This window comes from Glycine soja, chromosome 5, assembly GCF_004193775.1.
Source record: "Glycine soja cultivar W05 chromosome 5, ASM419377v2, whole genome shotgun sequence".
Lineage (NCBI taxonomy): Eukaryota > Viridiplantae > Streptophyta > Magnoliopsida > Fabales > Fabaceae > Glycine > Glycine soja.
Genome location: NC_041006.1, coordinates 29,113,771 through 29,124,960, shown reverse-complemented (window position 1 = coordinate 29,124,960; position 11,190 = coordinate 29,113,771). Strand labels below are relative to the sequence as shown.

At 32.1% G+C, this 11,190-nt stretch overlaps 1 protein-coding gene across 1 annotated transcript; it reads left to right on the top strand.

The window, feature by feature from the left end:
• The first annotated feature begins 6,744 nt into the window (after positions 1-6,744).
• LOC114411496 lies at positions 6,745-7,317 on the top strand. Its single transcript, XM_028375157.1, has one exon. The coding sequence runs from the start codon at positions 6,777-6,779 to the stop codon at positions 7,053-7,055; it is 279 nt and encodes a 92-aa protein (XP_028230958.1). The 5' UTR covers positions 6,745-6,776; the 3' UTR covers positions 7,056-7,317.
• Positions 7,318-11,190: the final 3,873 nt, after the last annotated feature.

The following is an 11,190-nucleotide window of genomic DNA, read 5'->3' as shown; positions in this document are numbered from 1 at the left end:
CCCCAAAAATCATGTTCATATTAAGTGCATAGATTTCTCTGTATATACCAATTTCTCAAATCTAATGTCTTATCCTTTGAGTTTAGGATGAGAGGCACTCTCAAAGAGTCAACCTCTCGTTTTCTCATAAGGTTGAGCCCCTTGGTACCAGTACCTATTGGCATAGGACTCAAAGCCCTCACCTTTATCTTTCATAGGGCTTAAAGTCCTCACCTTTATCTTTTACAGGACTCAAAGTCCTCGCTTTTGTCTTTCATAGAACTCAAAGTCCTCTTTCTTTATGCTTTCATAGGACTCAAAGTCCTCTGTCCTTTACATTTCAAAGACTATCAGAGTCTTTTGTCATGCGGAGACTATCAATGTCATCCGCCTTTACTTTTCAAAGACTATCATAGTCTTTTGTCTTGCGGAGACAATCAAGGCCATCCGCTTCTTTACTTTTCAAAGACTATCATAGTCTTTTTTGTCTTGCGGAGACAATCAAGGTCATCCGCTCCTTTGCTTTTCAAAGACTATTATAGTCTTTTGTCTTGCGGAGACAATCAAGGTCATCTGCTCCTTTACCTTTCAAAGACTATCATAGTCTTTTGTCTTGCAGAAGCAATCAAGGTCATCTTCTCCTTTACATTTTGAAGACGACAATATCTTCAGTCATTTATGCTTTCAAAAGGCGACAATGTCTTCATTTACATTTCGAAAGATGACAATGTCTTCAGTCATTTATGCTTTCAAAAGGCGACAATGCCTTCATTTACATTTCAAAAGATGACAATGTCTTCAATCATTTATGCTTTCAAAAGGCAACAATGCCTTCATTTACATTTCGAAGATGACAATGTCTTCAGTCATTTATGCTTTTAGAAGGCGACAATGCCTTCATTTACATTTCAAAGACGACAATGTTTTCATCTCAAGGACTTCAATGTCTTTTGTCCTTGTTTGTGCTCCATAGGACTCAACGACCTTTGTTTCTATGCTTTTTTTAAAAAAAGGGGGGGTGGGGGGAGAATAAAAAGGAAAAAGAAGAACTTCAATGTCATCATCCGTGGCTTTGTCTTTTTGGTTTTTCTAGCATTTTCCTCAAATAAACGTTGGTGGCGGCTCCACATTTTCCTTTGTTGGAAGATGCACCATCGAGTCTCGCGTCGCCCTCCCGCTGAAGGGTAGGTTGCGACAACATTCTTAGGGAGCTTTTTTGGACAAGACAATTTAACATTCAAATTCTGTGTTTTCTTTTCATCTCGTTTTTTTTTGTGCTTATTGTTTTCTATATCTATGTTGGATCTCAATTAAGATTTGTATGGTTTAAGGTAAGTTCTATTTATGTGATGCTTTTACATCCTATATAGTATGTCTCAAAGTGATGATGAAGTAGTCAAATTTAGAGGCCATAAACACAAGCTCAATTTGTCACTTGACTTTCATGTTTATGTGCATGTGTTGAAGTACTTAAATGACATATTCTTGAGCTAACATGGATAAATCATCCAACTTTGATGAAAATTCTGATGTGGGGTATCACCCTTCTTCACCTTCCCATACTCTTGGTTTTCCCCCAATGAGTAGACATTGTTTTGCATATTGCCAAACATGGACAAGCTCAGAGTCTGAGACTGTAGACGACACCAGTTATGCCAGTGAACCTTGACCTTCTCAGTGGAGGGCTAAAGAGGATGTTCTTTCAAAAGAAGGATTGAAGCTGTGTGAGTATTCAACGGATGATAAACTTGATGGTTGTGTTGATTCAGGTTGGTTTGGACTTTCTTCTCAAAGTGGTTAATTTGTGAACTTTTAGGAAGAGAGAAATGAAGTTTCTTTTATCAATGGGTGACTACTTACAAGAATTTGCTCTGACTACTTTATCATTATTTGGATGCTAACATGATCTAATAGTCTTTTTGAGATGATGAAAAGCAGACCAAGATCATACATGCATGTGAACCTCCCTGCACTACACAATGTTGAAGGTAAGAAAAATGTTATTGGTTGTTGCTTGTAATGTCTCAGTTGTCATGAAGATTTCATGTGACTAAAAATGTTAACATAACATTGTATACTATAAATATTAGGTTTGTCAAGGACACTGGATTTTGGTATACAGAGAACATGGTGATTTGTAGTTCCTTTGTAGGGTAGCCGATGTCCTCATCGATTATTTTGGGGCCTTAAACGAGGACATAATGAAACACAACTTTGTCATTGTATACGAGGTACTTGTCTCAAGAACTAATCTCTACTCACAGTTGAAGAAATGGATGTAATTATAAACAGGTCTATAGGCTCATTCTCCTTTACCACTTCTAAAAAATTGACACTTTGACAGTGATAATATTACTGGTGTTTTTACTTTTCAGCCTTTGGAGTCTCATAAAATTCTTTGTTTTGTGCCTCTTGATGGACAATTTAAGCTTGTGAGTTATAGGTACAATATCCTCTTTTTTGTTGTCTAAATCAAGATTTGAAAATGAAAGTAACACGCTGGAAGCCTTGTTTCTTTTGGCTATGATTTATCATGAACCAAAAATCTATTTGTAGAAAGTTAGTCTTGGACAAACAAACAAATAAATAAAAATCCAAAGATAGTAAACATTCATCTCCTTCGATGAACTTTGTGAGGCTGAAATATTGTCATTTCATTAATCCAAAGACACCAAATATTCATCAGCATCCAAACTGACTTTTTTTAAAGAGTTCCATAACAAGTAGTTGAATGGTGTTACATTAAATTTGTTTTATGGTAGTTTTAGTTATTGATCCAAATAGAATTATATATATAATGGACTTTTTTTCCTTTTCACTTTGTAGTTATTGATCCAAAGTTTCTTCAATATATAAGACTAACAAACCAATAATGGCTTTGTTACTAGATATGTCAGCATTGAGGGAAGCAAATGCAGATGTTGTCTTTGAAGATTTGATTTGGTGGTATTCGGTTGAGGATTGGGAAGATGATGATGACCTTGAGGAAAGTAAATCATCATCATTCAGTGCTCGATCTTGACATTAAGAAGTCAAAAGATAGTTGGGGTATCACCCTTCTTCACCTACAAAACATAGTTTGAATTTTATATGCCTTATGTTACATTTTGTTTAAAAGGGAAAGGGAATAAAGCTTTTTTCAAATATTAATTAGGTATGAGCTTCATTAAGGAATCAAGTGATTTTGGAGTAGTGAATGGTTTAATAACTAGGTTTATATTTGCATGGAGAAAGCAAATCATTAGCAATAATCTTCCTGAAATTTGAATTCTCTGTGTTTAGACAAGATCATCTAGTTACAAAATTTCTCCTCGATGATCTTCATTGAAAGCTTTCTACTATTTTTTGCCCCCAATGACTATAAAATTTTATCACCATTGTATACTGAACATGTTGGAAAGTCTTAGCTAACGACTGACTATTATTGCAATTAAACAAGGAATTGGAAACCCCACCCCTGATTTAGTCCTCTAAAAAACTCAATGGATTTTTGTTTGAATTTTGAACTTTCTGGCCCCTCTAAAATTGATATTAGTTGTTTGGAACATGGAGAAAACTATTCTGGCATTAGGTCTATACTCTGTAGGACTAACTTGTAGGTGGAACTAGAGGTGGTGATGCTATTTTGATGGGGGAGAGATTATCTTCCTCAGTTCCTCTATATATTTCATGTGTCGATGTATTGCAAACTATGTTTGGGAGTTAAGATTCATATAATATCTTGTGCACAATCTTAAGTTTTTTGTTCGTGTCATATTAGTCAGTTAAGTAATTTATCTGGTAGATATTTAATTATGCATAGCACAGTTTGAATGAAAAAGGTTTAGTAACTTTTGCTATGCTTTTCTTTAGTTTGGCAACCGAACAAACTGAAAGGAGTATCAAAGAGGACCAATGAGGTGATGTTTTTAGTGGTTATCTAATTATTTATTTTTGTGTACATGCAGTATAGCACCCTCAAATTGGGTCAACTTAAGTTACTCTTTCTAATAGGAGAGTTTGAGTAATTGTTATCAAATCTTAAACCTAAATTGTTTTTCAGAGTTTGAGAATGTCATGCACCCTGTAAAGATTAAGTTTAGCATTTTTTGTTTCTAGATCAAGGTTTATCCTTCCATTAGAAATAAGTTTTGAGGTTCTAGGTGATAATTTTCATTTGTTGTTTCTAAGCATGTCATTTGTTTAGACAGAACAAAAGAGAATGTGAATAGCAGAAGGAGGAATCCCATCCAATACTATTATTACTATTTACTAATACGAATACTACTACTACTACAACTAACAAAATCCTTTTCCCACTATTATTATTATTATATGAATTTGATGTGGTAAAAGGAAAGTAGAGGGGATGGTCCATTCCAAGGAATCAATTTTACATCGACTCTTTGGTCCTTGAGATATTGGACAAAGTGAGGGGAAAAGGGATAAGTTATAATTTGAATTTGAGAACATGTGATTGTATGTGCATAAAATTAATCAAAGTAAGAAGCAGAAACACATTTATAGCCAATTCTTTTATTAAATTATTTTATTTATGGCACAAAGTGCATATCTATTAAATGATTTATGTTGTTCTTTTCATTCTTTTCTATTCCATAAGGGCCACTACTTGATCATTTTCGTTCCCTTTCCTTTTAACTGTCTAGACAAACTCTATTGTTTTGTATGTTGGTACATGCATCATTTTGTTTTTTTGAAGATAAATTTCTATTTGTTTTAATTTCTGCTTTGTAATTTCTATATGATAATTAAAATTTTAAATTAAAAATGTGTATGCAACTTGGGAAAAAAATATCATGTCTTTCTCTTCTATTTTATTAACTTCTTGATAAATATGTTTTTGAAAGTTATAGTGAATATGAATGAGTAACATAGATATCCCAACTAACAATGGTCTAAGAGTGGAAAAGAATGAGAATAAGATGTAATATCAAAGATAAATTTGTAATCTTTTTGAAGGAAAATGTGTTAAAAAGTTATTTGTTTCTATGTTAAATAATCATATATCAATTCAAAATGTTTTCTATGAACATTGTGTCTTATTCTTATATCTTATGTGAGTCTCCCAATCAATGTCTACAGAATATTATTGTCAAATAAGTGGAATGAACAACTTGATACTTGTCTGTACTTATCTTTGATGATTGATTCATAGATATTGTTTATTTCGTGAATGGTTGATGTATCATAATATTTTTTATATATTGTTATCAACAGACACACTCCTGATATCGGTTTATCCTCAGAACCAACTGTCAGTGCATCTAAAACAACCCCTATTGCATCAGAAGACCCTTTCAAAGTATTTGAATCAGCTTCAGCCCCAGTGGATTCATCTGCAGGCCACTTTATGAACTCGTTGGAAGAAATTAGTAAATTTAGTAGTTCTGCAAGCCAAAAAATGATAGTTTTTCAACTTCAAATGGAAAAGTATATGAGGATATTGATCCTTTTGTTGGTCATGGAAAATCTGTACCAGCTTTCTCACCAGTGAGAAATAACAAAAAGGGTAGCAGTTCCCCAAGGTTGAATACAAGCACAAATTGGACGGGAGATAAAGAACCAGCTGATAAAATATCTAGGAGGAGTCCTAAGGCCTGAGAGGCACACACAAAACAAAATTCCTATTGAAAATGATCGAGAATTTCTACATGCCCCATTTCACATGCCTACCTATTCATTTGCTTTGTGAGTGAATGTCTGAGCACGGAATTTGGAATAGTGCAGCTGCTCTTGTCGCTTTTGAACAAAAGTCTCTTCTTCATGAAATTGACTTTGCAAATTTAGTGTATGCACATTGCTACCTTGTTGATTGGGTTAATGAAAAGTTGTAGTTTATATATATATATATATATATATATATATATATATATATATGGTTGTACTTTTTACACATTATTAGGTGGCAATTAATAAAAACGTATTAGTCTCTAAATCATTGTAATATAGGTGGCAATGAAAACAAATGACATTAAAAAAAAAATAACACATTCTAAGACGGTTTTGACGCCAGACCCGTCTTAGAATGTGACACATTCGAAGACGATCTCAACTCTAAGACCGTCTTAGAATGTGTCAGATTCTAAGACGATTTCGGTATCGAGACTATCTTAGAATTTGATAAACGAGACTGTCTTGAAACATTTTAAGATGGTCTTGTCGCTAAAACCATCTTAGAATGTGATACATTCGAAGATAATTTCGACGCCAAGACCGTCTTAGAATATATCACATTCTAAGATGATTGGGTAACCATGGTCGACGTCATATCTACCAAATAACCAATGTAAAACATCAACTTTGTAGTAGTGATTATTAAATGATAATGTACGTGACATATAACGAAATGTCATATCATCATTTAGTGGATCCTAACTAACGTCGGATGCTTAAATAAAAAGAAAAATAAAATTGAGATAATAAAGTAAAAAAGTAAAATTTAAGTGATAAAAACATGATGAGTTATATTACAACTTATGAATATGGAAAACATATTTAACTCACTTATAACTCATTATCATACGCGTCATCATAATTCATAACGTAAACTCCAACCAAAAAATACGTGGAGCTGAGAGCTATGTGGAGATTCAGCTGGTTCATTGATTATCTTGTGGATAGAAACAGGAAGGTCCTCCTAAATTTGCCACGTTTTCCTGAAATTTCTGCGGGATCCCACGTGTGTTATACTTAGCCAAATGGCACAGCTCTTGAAGAAATAGAAGGTCTACTATATCCTATATAAAGAAAGGTTCAAAATGAAAAAAAAAGAAAAAAACAAAAACAAAGAGAGAAAGATGGAGAAGCAACAACAACCATCTAAGGAAACAAAGCCACAAAATGAATCAGGTAAAGAAAGCAGCACTGAAGGGCTTCCAATGGAGGATAGTCCCTATGTGAAATACAAGGACTTGGAGGATTATAAGCGTCAGGGTTATGGTGCACAAGGTCACCAAGAACCAAAGCCAGGTCGTGGAGCTGGAGCCACTGAAGCACCCACTCTCTCTGGTGCTGCAGTTTCATCTGATGCACAAGCCACTGCCACTGATGTCATTAATAGCAAAGGAGTCCTTTAATTCATACTTCTTTGAATAGAATTCCTTGCTAATAAGAAATTGTTTTCTTAATTTGGGTCGTTTTTTTTTAATATGTGAACATCTTAGTAATTTGTATTATTACTTACACGTTTAAAGTTTACATTTAGCATATTATACATTTTTTCTATACAACACGTTTTGGATGTTGACATGTTGTGGTAAGATTATCTCAGGATAGGTTGCTCTTGTATATTTGTGATATATACCATGAATAGAAATGATCCCTTTTTGTGTTATCATATTTTTGGTCCGCTGTTATGTTATTTTTTTTTTTATGAATAGAAAGCATAACTGTGGTAGAACCAAGTATTAAAGAATACTTATATAGGCATTATATCTTATTTATCAATAAGATCTTTTTATATTGACAGTTGAACTCTTATTCTTTTGAAATTTTAGGATATGAGTTCACTCCTTACTTACTATCTTACTACCTGAAGTAATATTTGTTATTCTATGATGTTACATCTTCCCAAATTGGGAAAGTAGTTTTGTAATTTTTTTCCTTTTTTCTGGGTCAATTTTCACTTTCATGAAAAGATGCATAGGGAAATAACGGTAATTGAATCTTAATTTAAGCAAGATTACTATGTGTGAAAGATTTTGGATTTGAGTATTGTATATTGATTTTTTTTAGTTGGAGGAAAATTGTCTAAGAAAGGTCGACAAAAAAATGCTAACAAGTGATTCTTGATACTTGTTATATTCACTCTCCTTCCTTGCTAATCCATTTTCATTTTCTAAGTTTCCATTTTCTAAGTAAATAGATGAGTGCATTTTTTGGAAAATAAATTGAAAATGAGAATGGATAAGTAAAGAGAGGAAATATAGCAACTGCCTTCATTCTCACGTGATACCCAACAATTTTTGTATCGTTCCTTTCAGTTCTTTGAGTTAATGATTTTTTGAAATAAAAAAATAGGAATTAAATTATATATATATATATATATATGTAAAGGTTTATGTAATTATCTGATAGGATATGATAGTGAAGATTACGAATTTTCCATTTGATTGTCTTTGTACACAGTAACTTTCAAAAGAATGTAAACAATCATTCAAGAAATACAGGGACTTCTATTAACTTCATTACCGGATATTTATATTTTTATCACTTGACACCATAAAGTCTTTAAAATATGTTCCTTCGTGTTTGGACCATAAAGTAACTATATTTAAGAAAATGGATTCTTACAGGAACATAACACAAGGGAAAGGGATTACATTTCAATTTTTTTTTTTTACCTGGAAGCCATACCATAATTCAAACATAAATGATGAATGAAGGAGGAAAAAAATACAAATTCAGTAATAATAAGAAGAAAAAAAATCCTTTCTTAGGTTTTCAGTTTACACCAAATTTAGTTCCAGTCTATTTTCAACTTCACAAATATTACTCTTGGAGTGCATTGGTTGGATTTTGTCCAAACAAGCCTTTTCTTAGCGACAATTCCATTTCACAGACACACCAATCCATATAGAGATATTTTCTAAGGTGCTTGAGGTCTGAAATTGCATATTTTCTCTTTTAGTACTTATGTACGGCTGCTAGAAGAAACGCATTAACAAAGGTAAAAACCCATAGAGCATTTCTAAGGTGATCATAGTCATGATGCAAAGGCTGGGGAGAATGTGCAGAGAAATCAATCCCGAAACTGCCAGCACCAACCTCCACCACGTTCATCTCTTCTGAAAACTTGATGTGATTACTTCAAAACAATAATCATTGTCTTTCACCATTAAGATATATAAGTTGCCTAAAAATTTTGTTGGGTTAGTAAAATATATAACATACAATGCTCTTATTTAGTTTACACACAATAACACATAATTTAATTTAACATACGCAGATGTCTTTCAATAATTTTTTTCCTTATTGAAGCAAGTGAATATTTCTCATGCGAGTTTATGGCCCAAATCATATAACAAAAATAAATTTTTATTATTGAAGCAATCCTTTGTATGAATAGTTGTTCTTCTCATCCACAAACCTGATGCCAGTGACGTTAGGATAACTAAACTATCTGCTCAGGACTTGAAATTGAAATCTGTTTTAAGCCATCAGAATGATATATCCTTGATCTTCAAATTCTTTTTCGTAATTGTCTGTTGGTTAGTCAACATCAAAATTTAACTTTTGTGGAGCCTTCAATCCGCTACAAATAATGGACTACCAAAACTCTTGACTTACAACTTAGCTTTCTCATCCTGCATGATCTATTGACGGCTTTCATGGTACATAAAGTCATCAAGCAAAATGTCTTCAAAGTATGTTTTTGAATATTTTCACCACACATTATTATCTGCGCATGAGCAAGGGACATTAAATAATCATGTTACAACTTTAAGCATATAAAAATAGATATAAATGATAATAAGCTAAATTAATCAAATTCAAAACAAGACCATAATTTTACAATTATAGCCTAACCCAACATTAAAACAAAGATATGAAATGTGATGAACAACAATACACTAGTTCAACTGAATAAACTCATGTAAGGAATCATGCAAAGTGCACTGCTTCACCCGTTCAAACAACACTACAGAATTGTAACTTTTAGCTAGTTAACTCAAAATCTATCAATCTAAAAAAGATGAACTTCTTATAATTTTTTTAATTCTTGTGACACCCTCTACCCACACAAATACAAACTAATAATAAAAGGAAAAAAAATGCAAAATTAATTAAATTTTTTAAAACAGATTTAAATAAAAATAATTCAAAAGGATAAAAGATTCATATCCACCTAGTGAAATCATAATAGAACTTATTCGAATAAATGATAAAATTATCCTACCTCAAAACAAGACCGCTCATTCTGAATAAAAAAATGTTAAAGCAGAAAACATAAAACAACTATATCATTCATGGAATTATAACATATGAAGTAAAACCTTATGCCCCGATGTTACATTTATTAAAATATTTCCCTGTCACAAACTAAGTCTCTCCATCTCCAACATGGAACTCATCATATGATGGCTCTCTTGAAAAAAAAAATGGCAATTAGTCCAAATACAAATACACACCGGGAGTGAGTTATCAAATGTTTAAATAAAATACAGATAAATAAAAACATAAGTAAAATATATTATACAATTATTTATAACATAACTCAACTTAATTCAATCTGCGTTACTTCACCAATTTATCATTTAAATTTCATATTTCAATCACCAATCATATTATACATGAATCACACACTCGAGTCAAAACGTAACAATACTCATCAATTTCATAATAAACAATTCACAGGTGTTATGCAATAATTATACTAAGACTCAAGCCTATATACAATGTGGTACCATGTCAGTGAAAAATCACACTGAGGCACTTAGGAGTACATAACAAAAACACCACATAATGAGTATGTTAGGTCACTCTCACTAAGTAAAATCATAAGGTGACCGGTCAGAGTCACTATTTTGGGAGAATGATCCAACCATATGAAATCAACATAGGCTTAGAGGAGCACTCAAACCGAGTGTCTTTACTTCCAAGGCCTAGACTCTGAAGAATCCATTAGGGCCTTAGTTTCCTGATTTAGGTCTAACCCCTAAAATAATTTTTACACACAGACACTGTTCATGAATTATATAATACCCACGACCTCACACTTTTGTTTTAAACACATTTAACATATTGTGTTACAATTTAATACATCAGGTTCCTACCTTAGAACCCTATACTTTTCTTTTAACACTTCACGCATAAACATTTTTTTTCTAAGATAAACACAAGTTGAGTTATTATATAATTCATAACTCACCACACTAATATCACATCAAATATTAACCACTCACTTATTCACAATCATATATCATGTTCATAATTTAATATTCCACAGGTTAACTAACTACAAAATATACTTAACAAATGAAAAAACACATATTATAATAATAAAATATATCTAACTACAAAACTTATAAATATATTTACATATAACAAATATGCATAACTCATCATTATATAAATACATGTAATATATATATATATATATATAGCGTATTAAATATATATAAATATATGAAAGTAAGAAACGTAGGAATATATTTACTGTAAATCCGTTTACCAAATCAAAATCTCCATTGATTAAACGCATTAAACATA